The 17,258-nt window shown below is 45.2% G+C and overlaps 1 protein-coding gene and 3 long non-coding RNA genes across 4 annotated transcripts; 2 read left to right on the forward strand and 2 right to left on the reverse strand.

Moving 5' to 3' along the window:
- Nucleotides 1–291: 291 nt before the first annotated feature.
- On the reverse strand, nucleotides 292–1,832 carry LOC123048880 (uncharacterized). Its single transcript, XM_044471906.1, has 3 exons — nucleotides 949–1,832; nucleotides 727–835; nucleotides 292–595 (listed from the first exon to the last, which is right to left on the reverse strand). The coding sequence occupies exon 1, from the start codon at nucleotides 1,794–1,796 to the stop codon at nucleotides 984–986; it is 813 nt and encodes a 270-aa protein (XP_044327841.1). The 5' UTR covers nucleotides 1,797–1,832; the 3' UTR covers nucleotides 292–595; nucleotides 727–835; nucleotides 949–983.
- An 8,643-nt stretch (nucleotides 1,833–10,475) lies between these two features.
- LOC123048881 (uncharacterized) lies at nucleotides 10,476–11,560 on the forward strand. The gene is made up of 4 exons (XR_006423390.1): nucleotides 10,476–10,734; nucleotides 10,834–10,884; nucleotides 11,083–11,257; nucleotides 11,386–11,560. It is a non-coding gene; the product is annotated as an uncharacterized lncRNA (long non-coding RNA).
- Nucleotides 11,561–12,589: 1,029 nt separating this feature from the next.
- Nucleotides 12,590–15,891, reverse strand: LOC123051858 (uncharacterized). The gene is made up of 5 exons (XR_006424327.1): nucleotides 15,657–15,891; nucleotides 15,305–15,382; nucleotides 14,774–14,860; nucleotides 14,575–14,676; nucleotides 12,590–12,896 (listed from the first exon to the last, which is right to left on the reverse strand). It is a non-coding gene; the product is annotated as an uncharacterized lncRNA (long non-coding RNA).
- Nucleotides 15,892–16,048: 157 nt separating this feature from the next.
- On the forward strand, nucleotides 16,049–16,782 carry LOC123051859 (uncharacterized). The gene is made up of 2 exons (XR_006424328.1): nucleotides 16,049–16,188; nucleotides 16,412–16,782. It is a non-coding gene; the product is annotated as an uncharacterized lncRNA (long non-coding RNA).
- Nucleotides 16,783–17,258: the final 476 nt, after the last annotated feature.

Consider the following 17,258-nt stretch of genomic DNA (forward strand, 5'->3'; position numbering starts at 1 on the left):
AAATCAGTGATGTTTCCCTTTATTAGTTGAATGAACTACAGTGATGGTTTGGATTGTGCACGAAGTCTACCAAGCTGACGATTGCTCGGTACATTTGCGGCGGTTCATGTGGACACGCACGGCAGTCGACTCCAAGCAGGGCGCACATGCAGCTAGCTGGGCAGCTCATCCGGAGATGCATGCTGCTGCTCACATCAACAGTTTATTACTACACAGTTCGATCGTACTCGTACGTGCAGGCAAGTCAGCACTTCATCAACTCAAAAACGAGAAGTTGGCACTTGATCAAACTGGGGTGCCAATCTTGCATTGCATGCCTGATTATTAACCAATTACTGCTACAACTCAGTACGACATGCATACATAGCTAGTCGAAATTAACACAGGAGTAGGCAGCCATGCATGCACCTACCGATGGACCATCCACATACACTGTTCTCGAACACTACTGGTGAACAGAAAAGGAAAAGGTGGCGAAAATAACGATACTGATTAACACTCTTGATCTTAAATGGCGGATTAATTGCTGTAGCCTGTTTCTCGCTTCTCATCATGTTTGTCACCGACCCTCTGGAGATAGTTAAGAAGATACTCCCTGCGCAATCGAGAGTGGCCAACATGCATGAGTATGTAAGCAAACTGTAACATAAGATTTTTATTGCAATTTTTTTACCTCCCTCTCTAAAGAAATATAGCAAAAGCAAAAAACGAAAAAAAAAGGAGTACCTGCCGGTGTTGTCTTGTCTTCACCGGCGACGGCGAGAAGGAAGGAGAAGGAGTGCAGCAGTCAAAATCAAGTTGGCTATGATGAAAGCTAGAAGGCCTACACGGAGAACTGTGGAAACCAAAATTTGTTGTGTATCAGTGCCAGAGAAAGAAAAGAGATTCGTTTTTGAATGAAAGGAAAAGGAAAAAAAGATTGTAGGCCGTTTAAGATCGAGAACTCACGGCTGCTGTGGTCGCTGGGGTCGTCACTCTGGTCGCTACGCGGCACCAGTGCGGTGGAGACCTCGAACTGAACGTGGCAGTTGAAGCCCACCACCGCGGCCGCCGCGCCACCATCGCCGCAGGCCACGTCGAGGTCCCAGCCCATGGCCTCCACCGAGTGCTGCACGCACCGGCCGCAGTCCGCCGCCGTGAGGTCGCCGGCGCAATGCACCCGCACATGGACCGTGCTTCTCACGACGGCGTAGTCGTAGCCGCAGCCTCTCTCCACGATGGTTTTGTGAACCACGCGCGTGTTGGACGGCATCGCCGGCCTGGAGAGCCTTCCGGCCGAGCGCTGCACCATGGCGACGAGCTCGGAGCTCCTCGTGCAGGCCGGCGGAGTAGACCCCGGTGCTGGTCTCAGAGTCAGAAGAAGCAGGGAGCGCGAGGCGGAAGCGCGCTAGGAAGGCGTCCTCGCCGGGCGAAGAGAAGTTTGTGTCGGCGTACCAGAGCGAGCAGCGCTGGCTCAAGATGCCGGCTCGGTGGCTGGCGGCACCGCATCCGGCGGTGAGGTTCCTGGCGGCGTCGGACAGGCACCGGGCGCACTCGAAGCCTGAAGGCAGCGTGGTGGAGTCGCCGAAGCAGACCCCCCGGGCGAACGCGCCGTCGGAGTGCAGGGAGGCGAAGCCTGTCGGCGCGGCTGCGGAGGGGAGGGCGGCGAGGAGGGGCAGGACGGTGGCGCGGAATGCGTCCGTGAGCGCCGGCGCCGGGTGGCACCGGAGCACTGCAGCAAGCTCCTCGCTACAGGTGACGGCGGCCGGCGCCACGGAGACGAGGAGGAGAGTGAGGGCGATCGCTGCAACCGCCATTGATTGCTTGTGTTTTGAGATGGTTGGGATGGCACTTGGAAGTTGGAAGTGGAGAGGTCGATCGAGCGCCCGGTCTTGGTATATATGCGGTGCGTGTCTGTGGTGGCATGGGCGGGCGCGGTGATGGTTTACCCGCTCAGTTACACTTGCGGTAAAAGAAAAAATCACCCTTGCGTGTTGTGGTGACGATGAGAGTATATAGCATAAAACTACCATATTACAGGCTATGTCTACAAAAAACTACATGTTTTTTTAATTTTTCAAAATGCTACCACAATTTTGATTCGCTGTTCCAAAAAACCCAAATGACCAGGTGCTTAAGTTTTAATCATGATTATGACATGGAGGCCCCGCTCGTCAGCTCCACATGGCCAAAAAAAAGTCAACACCGTGATGTAAACGGTTAGTTGACCGTTATGACATGGTATATGGCCCACATGCCACCTTCTTCTCCTCTATCTCCCTTTCTTCTCTAGTGGCCTTCTGCTGTTCCGGTGGCCTGCGTCGCCATGCTCCCAGTCAAGCAGCAGCAAGGGGGCGACAAGCAATACCAGCAGCAGGGGGAGCGGACAGCAGAGGCAGGGGCGGTGGCAAGCATCAGCGGCGGGCGGCGCACGCAGCAGCACGGCGAGCGGCGGCAAGAAGCGGCGCAAGCAACATCACGCCCAGCAGTAGCGGCCGCGGCGCAAGCAGCGGCGCAGCGGCACGGCAGCGCGGCGGCAAGCAACGGCGCGGCAAGGCAGCATCGCAACAAGCGGCAGCGGCGCGGCAAGGAGCGGTACGGCAAGCAGCGGTGCGGAAAGCAGCAAGCAGCAGCTCGGCGACCACCACCATGGCCGGCGCCACCACGGTCAAAGGGGCCTGATTGCTTTTTATAAGAAGTTACAGGGACCCGATTGCTTATATATTGTTTTGAAAGGACTGACATGTGGGCTCCATCTGGTCGGCCTAACGGTCAAAGTTAATGGTTTGACTTTGATGCCACATCAGACCTGACGGGTGGCCCAGCGTTGTCATAATCATGATTAAAAGTTAAACATCTAGTCACTTGGGTTTTTTGTAATAACGAATCAAAATTGTGGTAGCATTTTAAAAAATTAAAAAAACCGGTATTTTTTTATAGACATAGCCTGTAAGTCGAAGCAGGCGGTGCCGTCTCAGTTGTCACGAGCAGGTGGCAGGGTAGGTTGGTTGCAACCGCGCCGTAGAACCGATCGAGGAAGATACTATTCTGGTCTTGAGGAATTTTTTGAGCCGCCGTACGTCCTGTGTATGTGATTCTTTGTGCTCTAGTCATCTCCCGTGTCCGCTAATTAATGGCAGGATAAATTAATCCGAGCAATGCTACAACTACAAACGAGCTAACATAAATTTTACATAATTAGCCACATGACAGATAGTGACTGGGATTGGAGGAAGGAGGGGCCCACCCCCACTTAAAATCAGGGGCCGGAAGAAAATTGTGGAAGGAAAGTTACATAGCCTTTCGTAACTCGTTTCGTAGGTGTAGAATTATCGAATTAATCCCCTTGGAAGAGCTCTTGGTCTAGCTCGCCTTGGCTAGCTTGCGGCAACGATATGGCATCCCCCTTGTCATCGCCGACCAGCGCCGAGTTAGTCCGGCGCGGCGCGGTGCATGACATGGTGCACACGGGGACGGTATTGTGCTGGGGCTGTGGCCGCCTGCGTGACATGAGGCGGTTCGTAGAGGAAAATTCTGATCATCCTCAGGAATGAAAAATGTTTTGGAGAGTCCAATCCTTCAAAAGAAAAATGACTGGGAATTCCCGACGTAAAAAAAATGGTGAGTTGCACACTTGCAACTGGTGCATGCTGGTTGCACCTCCTTTTTTGTGCTTGACAGGCAAGGTAGGTCTAACTAGCTAGTAGATGCTCATCAGGCTCCCGTCAACGTCCTACCGTCCAGCGACGGACGGACGTACGCTCGCATCAATCATCTAGGTACTGCCCGTGAGGCCAGCCGGGCAGCCTCTCCCATGCAAGAGAAGGAGTTCCCACGCTGTGTTTATGCACAAGGCCATCAATTCTGTTAAAATGGAGATCGAAGGAAATCGACAAGTGATAGAGAAAGAATCAGTTTTCTTCATTGATCGATGGAGGGGGCGCGTCACACAGGCGTGACGTTTCGGAAGGACGCGTCCGTCGGTTACAAGCGTAGATTATCTCTAATTACACGGGTTAGATAAATCTCAACACTCCCCCTAATCTATGCTTGTCCATGTAACTCCATCAGTCTTGAAAAAATGCTCCTCCAAAAACCTTATAGGAAAAATATGAGGAGCTATGTGCAATATGCCATCAAAAACTCCTTCCAAAAACCCAATGGAAAAATAAAGAGAAAATGACATATCACAATACTTGTATTACTATTGCCTCATTAAAAACCTTTCATGAGAAATCATTCCGGAAAACTCATAAAGGAAAAGAGTGCAATACAAAAGATCCGAAGATCTCAAATGGGTTATCGTTCAGGAGTGCACTCCCCCTAAACCTTGCAAATAACAAAATCATCTCATACCAATTCCATTAACTTATTTCTGGAATGAAGAACTTGGTAAAGACTTTGTGAATAAATCACCAGAATTATCGCATGACTTTATTTGCAAGATATTTATCTTTCCACTGTCCTCCAACTCATGGGAAAGAAAATACTTTCAGAGCTATGCACATTCTAATGTTGCTCTTTATAACCTATCTGCATCGATCTATGTAATACAAAACAACATTATCTTCATAGATAATGGTGGGTGATTTCTACCAATCAATTCCACTTGAACTTTTAACAAAGTTCACCATTTAGTGAAGCCAAACAGATTCAAATGTTGCTTCGTACATTCAGAATGATTAGTGGATGCAGCCACTAAAGTTTTTTTTCTTCTCGACTTCCAAGAGAAGGCCGTACCTCCATTCGAGAAGACAAAATCAGTCTGTGATCTGGGATTATGGGGGTATGATATATGCCCAGCATCACGATATCCAACCATGGTCGTATCTTGATTTTTCTCATAAAACAAACCAAGATTTTGGTGTCTAGAAGATATCCAAAAATATTCTTCACACCAACCCAATGCCTTTCATTGGAGATGTATTGTATCTAGCTGATAAATTTACTATAAATGATATACCAGGCCTGGTGCAGCTCCCTAGATACATTAGTGCATCAATTGCACCGTGATATGGAAACTCGGTTCCAGTATTTCTTCATCACCGTCATTAGGTACAAATGGGTATTTATCTCTATTACTCAAGAGATCTCACACACCATAGTTCCGTGATAGATATGACTTATCCATGTTGAACTTTTCAACATCTTTTGGATAAATATAGACCGATGAACAAGTATCCACAAGGAATATGCTCAAGTCCTAAACTCGAGCAAAGTTTGGTTTAAACCAAATCTTTCATCTCACTCCGCCTTAAGATGATTTGCTTGTCTCATGTATTTCTTGTGTAGCTCCAATGATACTCATGTCATCAACATACACAGAAATTGTATAAAATCCCTCTTCGGATTTCTTGTTGAACATACATGAACAATCATCAATGTTTGAGTATAACCTTCTAATAAAGGAGCTCACCCTGTCGGTTCTACCACATCATTGCCGACTACTTCAAGCCATAATGACTTCTGAAGCTTTACGCAACACATTTTGCGATTAAACTCGGAATCTTCATTCCCGCAGGAACTATCATAGATATATCTGAATTAAGTGACTCATACAACTATGCAATCACAACATCCATCAGTTGGATATACAAATTCATTATTCACTGCCAGGGATATAAAATATCGGAACGTTATCCACTCATAACGGGAGAATATGTTTCATCATAAACGATGATGGGTTTCAGCGTGAACCCCTGTGCTACAAGCCTCGCTTCATGTCTCACCACCTCATAATTTTCGTTGCTCACATGAACAAAAACCCATTTGCTCCCCCAGGGAACAATCCAGAGGAGTGGGTATTACTGATCAGGTCAATACCCTCTCTTCTTGAGAGCGAGCGCCTCCTCATTTGTTGCCTTCCTTTGGATCTACTAGAGCGTCCAAGACACTCAGCCATGCATGGACTTAAGTTCTAGATCCAATCCAAGGTCTTTTGCAATTCTCGAGGAGAAATAAATGTCGACATAATGTAGTCTTTCAATTATATGATTCTCCCGAATCCATATCCATAGTGGAGATTTCATCATTAGCTTTTGACTCTTCGTGATTTCCCACAACGGTTGAGTCAAGGTCTTCCAATATCCCAGCACTAAATTTGTGTGCGCACTTGTGCTGGGTCCTGGATGTATCCAACATCCTTCAGGTGTCCTTCAACCCTAGGTTGAATGTCAACATGAAATTGACTTGCATTTACTGTTTGAGGATTCCTCATTCCCTCGGACGCTTCCTTGAAGCTTTGTCCTCTTGTGTCCAAATTCCTCCTCCCTCTTGGGTGGCCGAGTGAATCTATGGATCACATCCACTCTTTTTGGCACATTCACTATGGGAACATTTTACTTTGTGACACCTATATACTTAGTAAATGCAACTGGCAGATTATTTGCGATACTTTGCAAATTGACAATCTTCTGAACCTCCAGTTCAGACTCATTCGTACGTGGACCTAAGGACTAGATGTCTATTCACATCTCATTCTATTTCCCGGCATTCAATGTGTTTATTATCTCCCCCTAATGCTGGAAAAATGTCCTCATCAAAATACAACCAGTGTACCACGCCATAAACAAGTCCCCTTGTAAGGACTTCAGGTACTTTATAATTGACGGAGAATTGTACCTCACGTAGATCCCCATTTCTCTACGTGGGGCCCATATATGTACGCTGCGGTGGTGAAATCGGTATGTATCTAACACAACCGAATTATCGCATATGGGAAATACTTACTCATTTCCACGTACTAACTGCAACAGGGAGACCATATAATATGCAGTTCGTCGAATTTGTATATGCAGTACGTAAAACTGCAATGTCCCCAACTAGATGTTAGGAGATTACAATTCTGTAGGAGCAATCTTGCTATCAACTTATCCTCTTGACAAGTGATTCCGCAGACCAATCTGGGTATGTACACAAAGTACCAATATGCTCCACAGTTATGCCTCAATCTAGGCAGTAATCATCAAATGCTCACGAACTAAATTTCGCAGCATTATCCATTCTGATGGATTTTATCCCGTGCTAGGATTGATTTTCTCTCAAATTAATGATATGAGCAATCAACTATGTAAAAGCATGGTCCCTTATAATAAGACACACATTGGACCATCTCACTGATGCATCCAAAAGCACTATAAAATGTGTGAATATCCCATATAACGGTTGAATTGGATCACATATATATCTCCTATCCAAGGAAATCTAGTGGCCCATCCTCTTTCATGAGATAAGATGGCCTTGTGATCAGTTTCCTGGTTTGCACACATCGTGCATACACAATTCAATGAATTTAGAAAATTCACACCGTTAGATTTGTGTCCAACTATACCATCAATAATTTTCTCATCATCCCAATACTAGGGACACCCAGGCAATGTTGCCATATCTTGAACTTATCAAGACTCTAGAAAATTATCTTATACGCCAAATGCGCATCTAATTTAATGTATGTATAGTACAATCCAAAAGATAGAGAAGACATTTAGTCTAGGATTTCATTCAAATCCCTTTTGCTGAGTCATGAGTAGGCTTCCAACCTCACTCGCTTTATGGGTTTCAACATAGAAACCATTGCAGATATCCTTAAAACTCAGCAAGGTACGAGTAGAATCTAGATACATCAATGCACCCATGATTACCATGTAGTACCCATAGGGAGTGTAATTGTGGCTTGACCAGAACCAACAATTACCGTATCAGAATGGGGCGGTGTCGAGAGGCATGGGGCCCAGTTGCATGTCCCACACCAGGCACGCAACTGCATGTCTTCTAGTTTAGTCGCAACTAGGGGGGGCTTTGTTTTGTCGGAGGGAGCGGCGTCGGGAGAGATCGGGCAAGTTGCATGTCTCACACTAGGAACGCAACTGCATGTCTTCTAACTTGGTTGAAACTCGGGGAGGGAGGGGGCCTTTTGTGTTGTCGGATGGGACGGCATCGAGAGACATGGGGCCCGGCTGCATGTCCCACAGGAGCTCAAAACTGCATGCCTTATAACTTGGTTGCAACTCGACTTCCATTTCTTGTTTGTACGGAGAGAGGCGCCAGCTGCATGTCCCACAATGGGCACGCAACCGCATGTCCTCTAGTTCTGTCGCAACTGGGGGGGGGGGGTCTTTGTTTTGTCGGAGGGGCGGCGTCGAGAGGCATGGGGCCCAGTTTCATGTCCCACACTAGGAACGCAACTGCATGTCTTCTAACTTGGTCGCAACTTGGGGGGGCTTTTCTTTTGTCGGATGGGCCGGCATTGAGAGACATGAGGCCCAGCTGCATGTCCCACAGGAGGCATGAAATTGCATGTCTTCTAACTTGGTCACAATTGCATGCCTTATAACTTGGTTGCAACTCGACTTCCATTTCTTGTTTGTACAGGGAGAGGCGTCAGCTGCATGTCCCACAATGGGCACGCAACTGCATGTTTTTTAGTTTGGTCGCAACTAGGGGGTCTTTGTTTTGTCGGAGGGGGCGACGTCGAGAGGCATGGGGTCCAGTTGCATGTCCCACACTAGGCATGCAACTGCATGTCTTCTAGTCTGCTCGCAACGAGGGGGGGCTTTGTTTTGTCGGAGGGAGCGGCGTCGAAAGAGATTGGGCAAGTTGCATGTCCCACACTAGGCACGCAACTGCATGTCTTCTAACTTAGTTGCAACTGCATGCCTTATAACTTGGTTGCAACTCGACTTCCATTGCTTGTTTGTACGGGGAGAGGCGACAGTTTGCACGTCCCACAATTGGCACACAACTGCATGTCTTCTAGTTTGGTTGCAACTAGGGGGGGTCTTTGTTTTGTCAGAAGGGGGCGGCGTCGAGAGGCATGGGGACCAGTCGCATGTCCCACACTAGGCGTGCAATGACATGGCTTTGTTTTGTTGGAGGGGGGGCGTCGAGAGACATGGGGCCTAATTGCATGTCCCACACTAGGCACGCAACTGCATGTCTTCTAGATTGGTAGCAACTAGGGGGGACTTTTGTTTTGTCGAAGGGGGCGTGTCGAGAGACATGGGGCAGTTGCATGTCGTTTTACAAACATTTTTTTTCACAAGTAGACTTTTTTTCTTGGTCGGAACGGGGCAGCTCCCCCACGAATCCTCTACCCTCACTATGTTTCACACGAGCACCCTAGTACCGCTGTTTTCCGCCATGCCTGCAAACACAAATCAAGCACCTGATCTCACAACTAGTTTGTGTATTTTTCTTTTTTTCATATTTTTTTAATTCATATACATTTTTTCAATGCTTTTTTGTGAAGGAAAGGAGTGACTTTACACGGTGTGCTGTTTTCTTTTTTTTTTCCTTTTTTAAGTCACTGGAATGTGGATCCAGGCTCAACATCTTTCTAGAGGCCACCCAACGACACTGTTCGAATTGAAACACAGAGAGAAAACGGGAGAGGAAGGAAGCCACATCACGGGGGCGGGGTTTCCGCGGCGGAACTCGCCGGCGATGAGATGCTCGGCGACGCCCGTGAGGAGATGCTCGGCGATCCGAGCGCCCCTCCAGAGTCCTCGCGCCCTGCTGATGAGGTGAACTGCCAAAAACAGACAATTGATGTTTTACATTTTCCATAAGAAAATCTGGGAGTGTTTCCTTTTACTAGTTACAAGTAGAAATATGTGAACGGATTAACCATCCTCACTAGTTAGAAGTATATTTTTTCCTGCTTTTTTATTGGTGCGAATCACGAATCTGAGGGGAGCGTATTAGTGCTTTTGTTTTAGCTCGACCTCGTATTTTTTTCAAAGGTAACTATTTTTGAATTCTGCTGTGATGTACTGATGTCTGCTCAGTTGCGTGCTTGCACTGAGCATTGCCAATGCTTGTTTGAATTTTTCTGAGGCATTCGGCATACTGAGATAATTGATTTTGTTGGGCCAGTGTGGTGTTATACATCAGGCTGCACCAGTGTGGGGTTATACGTAGTACTATTTTACTCTAAAAATGTCTTTGTACTAAAGAGAGAGTATGTCATAGTTGATTTGCTGGCCATTTCTAGCCAGACTCCGTTCCTTCACTCAAGTCAAGGGTGAGACATGCTTTTTCATTTTCTCTCACTGGTTTCTGAAGATACGTTACATCATTCAGAGACCAGTGCGGGAAGGGAAACAACATCATTCGCAAGTGTTTTTTAATCCCACTGTAGTTGATAGTTTTTACCCTTTTTTCTAGTCAACTACCTGCTGTCTCTCTAGAGATAGGAGATTGCCGCTATTCATCATGGCTAATTAGGGCATCTCGTAATATTGCCAACATCGGAACTATCATCATCCCAAAGCTGCTGGCTAAGATGAAGCAAGCCCAAAGAAAAGCACGTTTGGGATTTGTTAATGTACTCGTAACTAGTAAAACAAACACTCACAGATTCTTTATATGGATTTTTTGTCTTGGGCCTCCTGCATCTCACTGAGCATTACCTTTTCTCAAGCCCGCCCTACTAACCAAAATGATCTCAACCTTTGTGTTTGATTTCCCCTAATCTGAATTTAGATTTAAGATCGACACAACACTCTCTGATGCATAACTTTATTGAATGATTTTTGTGCAGTTTTTCTTTTTTTCTTAGCTCACTGGCACAGTAAAGTTTGAGAGGGTATCCAGTGGTATTTTTGTCCTTTTTTGTTTCTGTGTTAATCCACTTTTGTGATATATATTTGGATAAATTAGTGCCTCTTTTTTTTATGAGCAGGGTCTGATGGATGCGAGATCGAAACTAAAACCAAGTCCTCCTTGAAAGAAGGGTTAGGTCAACAGCTTAAAATTGTACGTACTCGGTCTTTTTTCTGTGTTTTTGATTTAACCCCTTCTTTTTTGCACAGTTTGTTTTGGATCTCATCATCATTTTCTTTTTTTTTCGCACAGGATCATATGAAGGAGTCCAAAGACTTAAAAAGAGATTGCCTAAACAATGTGGTATGTTAAATGCAACCACCCTTTGTATGCTTACAATGTCTGCTGCTTTTGTTTTTCTGTAAGCATGAGCGAACAAGGAAGTTACCTGCAACATATATGTGTTGTATTTGCTGTTTATCTTTTTTGGCCTAGAGTATGTTCCAAGAGATACAAGTTACTTGCAACACTAATGTATCATATGCATTTTTTTTAACACAGCCGCACACAGGTACAGCTTTTGAAGTTGAAGGAGGGAAACCTGGGAGTGATAGAAATGAAGAAGGCGGAGATAAGTTGTGTTAAAGATACTGATTTAGAAGAGAGAAGCTATAATGTCGAGATCACTGACACTGAAGCATCAGAGGGTTTGCTATATGAAGAAGTTCTGACATTGGTGTGTAACACTTTATCTATAAATATCCACTTTTTTTGTTGTTTTAAAAAAATAGATAATGCATGAACTATGTTGCCTCTTTTTTCTTGCCCCAACCTAATGGATTTTTTTGTTTTTCCCTCCGCCAGCTGAGTAAGAGTGCTCAAAGGAAAGAACGACGGGAAGCTCTTTTGGAACGAAAAAAGAAGGTACATCACTACTTTTTCTTTTTTTTCATCAGTTGGGGTTCCATTTTTTTATAGTTTTCCAGCTCAAATAAATTCACACACCTTTTTACCTTCTATATTTCTTTTGCAGCAGAGAGCAAGGATTGACCCAACCACAACAAAGGCCACCATTGATGAGATTGCAACTAAAGCTTACAGCCGGTGCAGTGTGCCATACTTCTTTGAGATTGTCAATCTCGTGTGGAAGAGCCACCGCCCAGCTTGTTAGGAACAGTGGTTTTGGCTATCTGTTGGAGCTGGTCGACTGTCCTGTACCCAGGGGTTTGTGCAGTGGATTGCTGATAGTGTGGACACACAAGCAGAAGCAACTGTTTTGAACAAGAGCATTCCACTCAACGCTCAGTCAGTGGAGTTTGTGTTGGGGATTCCTTCAGGGTTTTACCTGATAGAGAGAACGTACAACTGGGAGAGGAGCAAAAGTTTTCCTCTTGTTTAGCTATACATGGGCTTTTTGCTTTTTTGTTGTGTGTTTGCTACGTCCATGGGCAGGGTCACAGGTACAATGGGCCAAACAGACAGCAAAAACAGAAAACAAACAAACAAGCAAGCCCACACCACAAGCCCATGCTAAGCAGGCCTAATATGCCAAAGGTGACGTCAGCCGACTGAGATTTCGCGAAGTCTCAGTCGACTGAGACCTAGACAGTCCCACAATAGAATCACAGCTTGTGGTGCAAAAATAGAAAAATGAATCTGGGCCGTCTGATCCTGTGTGGATGGTACAGATTCAAGTGGAGGGATCCTAGGCCACTTAATGTGCATTTTATGAAACCCCCCTTTCTAGTAGTTAGATGTAAAACAGACTTTTGCAATAACTACCTTTACTTTTTCATGTCCAAACATTCTGTTCTTACTAGTAAGAATGCCATATCTTCTGACAAAATCAAATGCCATATCTTCTGACAAGAAAAAATGCCATATCTTCACAGCGTTCATTCATGCTCCTTCCCTTTGCACCTCTATTAAGTACAATATAGTGGGTTCTACCATATAAACTAATTATGCAAGAAACTAGAACATGATGGTCACTCAAGAGTATGTCAACATTTTTCAAAGATATTCGAGTACATGACAAAAATTAAGCCACCCTCATAGGCACAGGCACTTTATGTTAAAATGGACCATTCCAGGCACAAATACTAATTTGTTTAGTACATGTCAAAGTGGAACATCCCAGACATAACAAAAGAAGACATTCATATCAAGTTATAAATACCATCACAGGATCAACAAGCCTTGCTAGTGAAAATTGCATCAGCTTTGGTACATAACGGGCAAGGCTAAGTCTGAAGGAGTATAATAATCATCGCTCAACAAGAATTGCCATTAAAAATTGCATCGACGTTGATATCTTGATGGCACACGACAGTTGCCTCTAGATGCAATGCTTCTTGTTCATCAAGCTTCTTGTCCTGGGAGAGATCGGACGGAGCAAATATGATTCAGTTAGTGCAAGTCCGTGTATGTGTCGTACATTCATACTTAAAACTTTTTAATCATGGGCTGGTCAAATGCATTAACAACACCACCTGACAGTGTTTCATGCACATACCACACGGAAGGAAAAATGGAGAAGAAATCGCATTCATCACAAATACAAAAGTATGTTTCTATGCTGGAATTCACAGACAAGCCAACTATTTTGTGGATAATCCTAACTTACCAATAATGAACAAATTATATAAACATTATTTATCTTGTATAGGAAAAACCACTCTAGTGCATTCTAGAGATTCGCCACAACCGGCAGAATTAGGCAATATAATTATTTAATTGTGCTATTAGAAATCCATCCTTTATAAAACCTTGGCACTTTCAAATAGCCTATTGTATGTACAAATAAGAAAAGAGCATATCGTACGATAAAATGATGTGTTGAACCCTCGAAGCCATTGGACATTTTAATCACTCAAAACTGGTCATGAGTTTGACAAGAACAATATTAGCAGAGACTCTTCCTAATATAACCAGTGAACCATGTACCAAGTATAATAATAGACACATCACAATGTCTATTCCTGACATTGTGAAGCATTAACAAATATGTATGTTTTTCTACACTTACCATAACATCATCACTATAGTTCTTTTTACTGAAAAGAGCTCAATAGTTTTTATTTGGGTACTCCGCTAGGTCATCTTGTATGAAAAATATCTTGCAAGATTATTTGCAAACACACTAGCTTGCAAAAGAATTGATCTGGTGCCTTGACAAAATTTTAACATGGCTTACAGATCCACTCAGAATGACCGCCTGAACATCCATGTATAGACCTAAGATCAGCAGACAGGGTTGTACATTCACATGTGCAACCTGTGGAGCTGCACAGGGCCCCCATTTTTTCTACGTACAACTTTAGGAATTAAAGACTAATGGACCAGTAGACATCAAAGTAAAAATGGACTAAGCGGCTGGCTGCTAGACTCCAAGTCAACCACGGAACCACTCCAGGCCCAACTCCCGCCTCCTGCACCTTCTCAAGAATAAAAAACATTCACTGGAGCTCCTTATGGCCTGCCTAAGACTAATTCTAAGAAAATTGTACAACTGTACTAGTGATTACCTTTATTTCACGAATGTACTAGGGTTATACCTTAATAAAAAATGTTATAGGCTTTGTACACATGGGTCTAAATTTTGATTTCGCAATGGGCCCCGTGTTTAGGAGGTACGGCCCTGTCAGCAGACTACAGGTTTCAACAATTATCTAAAAAGCATAACTTCATAAGTAGCAACGACGACAAACAAGAAAGGGGTTTTTTTGACTATCCTACTGATGCAGATTAGTGATGGCATGCATTATATTATACCTCGTAATAACAAGAAAACTACAACATCTTGAGAGATATAAGTGAACAAGAAAAGAGAAAGGCATGTGTCATGGAAGAAGAATTAATCCTAAATCATGAACATGCATACTTGCTTTAGTGATAACAAAGAGGTCAGTCAAATTGCAAGGCCAATGGTTTGGCATGGACATGACACATGATAAGGGTGTATACTTTCCTACGAAACACGAATGAAGTCATGGAATTTAACATTGACAGACATAAGATACTAAAGTACATAAATTTTGAAAGTGTGTGTACCTCTTGAGAGAATGACTGTTTCTTTTTCGGTGTACTGGAATCATCAATGAGAAGCATTGAGGAATTAATGTTTATTTTGAGCACTGTCGACAAATTCCATGGCTGCAAACAATTTTTTAGCAAACAACATCGCACATAGGATTAACAGAATGTCAGGTGCATCAACATATTCTTTACTTTCTTAGACCGATGTTCTCACCTGATAGTGTTGGTCCACATGCTGAGATAATTGGAACTATCAGCTTTACTAAAGGCAACGTCGCACTGCTCCCCTCCATCACTGGATCTTGACATGAAAGTTACAAAGTCAGAAGTGAGATCATTGCTTCTAGGCCAGACGTTAGGGAGAAATTATGTAGTTTAAACTTTAGTTCCTACTCTACTCCGATGCCTACCATCGGAGGAATACATCAGTGTGAGAACATATATTTCCGTAAGCATAACGCCCGAGGAACAATGTGGACCCAAAGAACACAGGAAATCAAATGTCTTCCCTGTGTGACAGTCATAATCTCTATAAATCCACTGTCCAAAAATACAGCGGCCTCACACATGCTTCAGAACCAAAATACGGACTAACCAGGCTTACATATGCTTCAGAATCAAGACACACAAAAGAGAGGTATTCAGTAATAAAGGAGATGCGTCCAAAATATGCCGAAACAATGGTACAAAAACAGTAGCACATACAACGAATTTTTTCCCATGACACCAGAATGATGCTCATTACCTCAAACTTGATCTGGTTTGGCATCTAAATTTCGTCTACAGCTTTATCGCAAAAAAATGGCTACAGCTCCAAATTGATCTGCAATATATATAGGGAAAATGAGACAAGATTTCGTGCATCCAGGAAAGGGATTGGAGCTTGAGAGGTGGCTCGGTTTGCGGGAATTTCATGAGAGAACAAGCAAGGGGGTAGAAGAGGGGCCATCCGAGGGAGAACAGATGCACCACACAAGAAAGAGAATGGCGAGGGGCAAGGGGAGTGAGGAATTTCTGCAAGGAAGTCAGCCGTGTGGTGGCTCTGCACTCTGTGAAGGAGGGAGGGGGAAGAAAGCTTGAGGACTGGTGGAACTCACCACCATTGCCATGGTTACGTCGCCGTTGCAAGGGGGTTCGCGGTCGGGCGGGCGGCGTGCTGTATCAGCGGCTACTGTCTAAGGAGTAGATCCTCTAGGAGCTCGCCAATCATCGTCGGCGGGCGGCGGCATCGGCCTGGTGCGGCGGAGGGATAGGGTTGGAAGGGGCTTGCGCTGCCGCTGAGGGACTCGAAGAAGAAGGGTGTCAGGAGGAAAATAGTTAGGAGCGAGGGACTCGAATGGCAATTGTGCGCACAGATTCCACTCAGTACAATCTGTACCATGCATGATCCATCCGACGGCCCAGAATCGATTTTTCTATTTTTGCACCTAGACCTCTTCTTCTATTCTAGTCGTTCCCCACATACCACGGACGACGTCCGCCCCGTATCCATGGATCGGCGGCGCCGCGCCCTCTCTCCTGGAGCGTTGGGATAGGGCCGTCCGAGCAGCCGGACCCCGCGGGTGAGCAACGCTGTTGCTCCCTCGCCAACCAGTGTAGCGAGGCCGCCGCCGCCATGACCAGCTTACGGTAAGTAATTCCCCAAATTCTTGCTTGGAGTATTACATGCTCGATCCGAGCGATTCAATTTTAGTTACGGGCTTCGTTCCTTTGCTCTATATAGTACTCCCTCCGTTTTAAAATAGATGACCCAACTTTGTACAAAGTTGAGTTATCTATTTTGGAACGGAGGAAGTAGATGCCAACGCCCCTGTTCTTCATGGCTTCCCGTTCCTTGTTAAAGCAAATACAGTTTCCAGGAACAAAATCAGAGAAGGAGCACCTTGTTTCCCTTTTCTTTCTCGAGGAAAATCTCTGCGCGTGGTGGCCGGAATTGCTTTTCTCGTCGTCGTTGCCGGGTGTTGAGGCCGCGTCGCAGCGCATCTCGCCGTTACCTGGCCGTACGCCGTCGATGCTTCACCGTGTTCGCGTTGCAAGCCGGTGGCGCGTCGCCACTGACGCCGCCTCCAAGTCGAAGGATGCCGCTCCGCCACGTCCTGTCGTGGTCGCCTGTTCTCAGCGGAGAACGAAAGTGCTGATAACGTGTTAAAATGGAGATCGAAGGAAATCGACAAGTGATAGAGAAAGAATCAGTTTTCTTCATTGATCGATGGATTACATATATATACCCACTGAGGGGGCGCGTCACACAGGCGTGACGTTTCGGAAGGACGCGTCGAACAGAAGCGTCCCTCGGTTACAAGCGTAGATTATCTCTAATTACACGGGTTAGATAAATCTCAACACTCTCCCTCGCGTTTGTCTGTCATTCCCGATTCAACACCACACGACGCGACGGGGCCCCAATCGCACTACGAGCTAGAATCGCTTCATTTTGAGTGCGGTCTACACACGTAGCAACTCGCACTGGAAATAAGAAAAAGAAAAGTTTACACACTGCATGCATGCAATACCGCACCAACACCAACGATGTACCCGTACTCTGGGTCGAGGACAGGTCACCATGGACACGCGGTGACAAACGATACCCAGACGATGCGATGGCCGGACCGGGCTTTAAATCGCTGCGTGCCGAGAGCGGCTGACGCGTATTGCCATTTTGGGACGGTTGCGTCTCGTTCATTTTTCAACCCCTACGT

Source organism: Triticum aestivum, chromosome 2D, assembly GCF_018294505.1.
Source record: "Triticum aestivum cultivar Chinese Spring chromosome 2D, IWGSC CS RefSeq v2.1, whole genome shotgun sequence".
NCBI lineage: Eukaryota > Viridiplantae > Streptophyta > Magnoliopsida > Poales > Poaceae > Triticum > Triticum aestivum.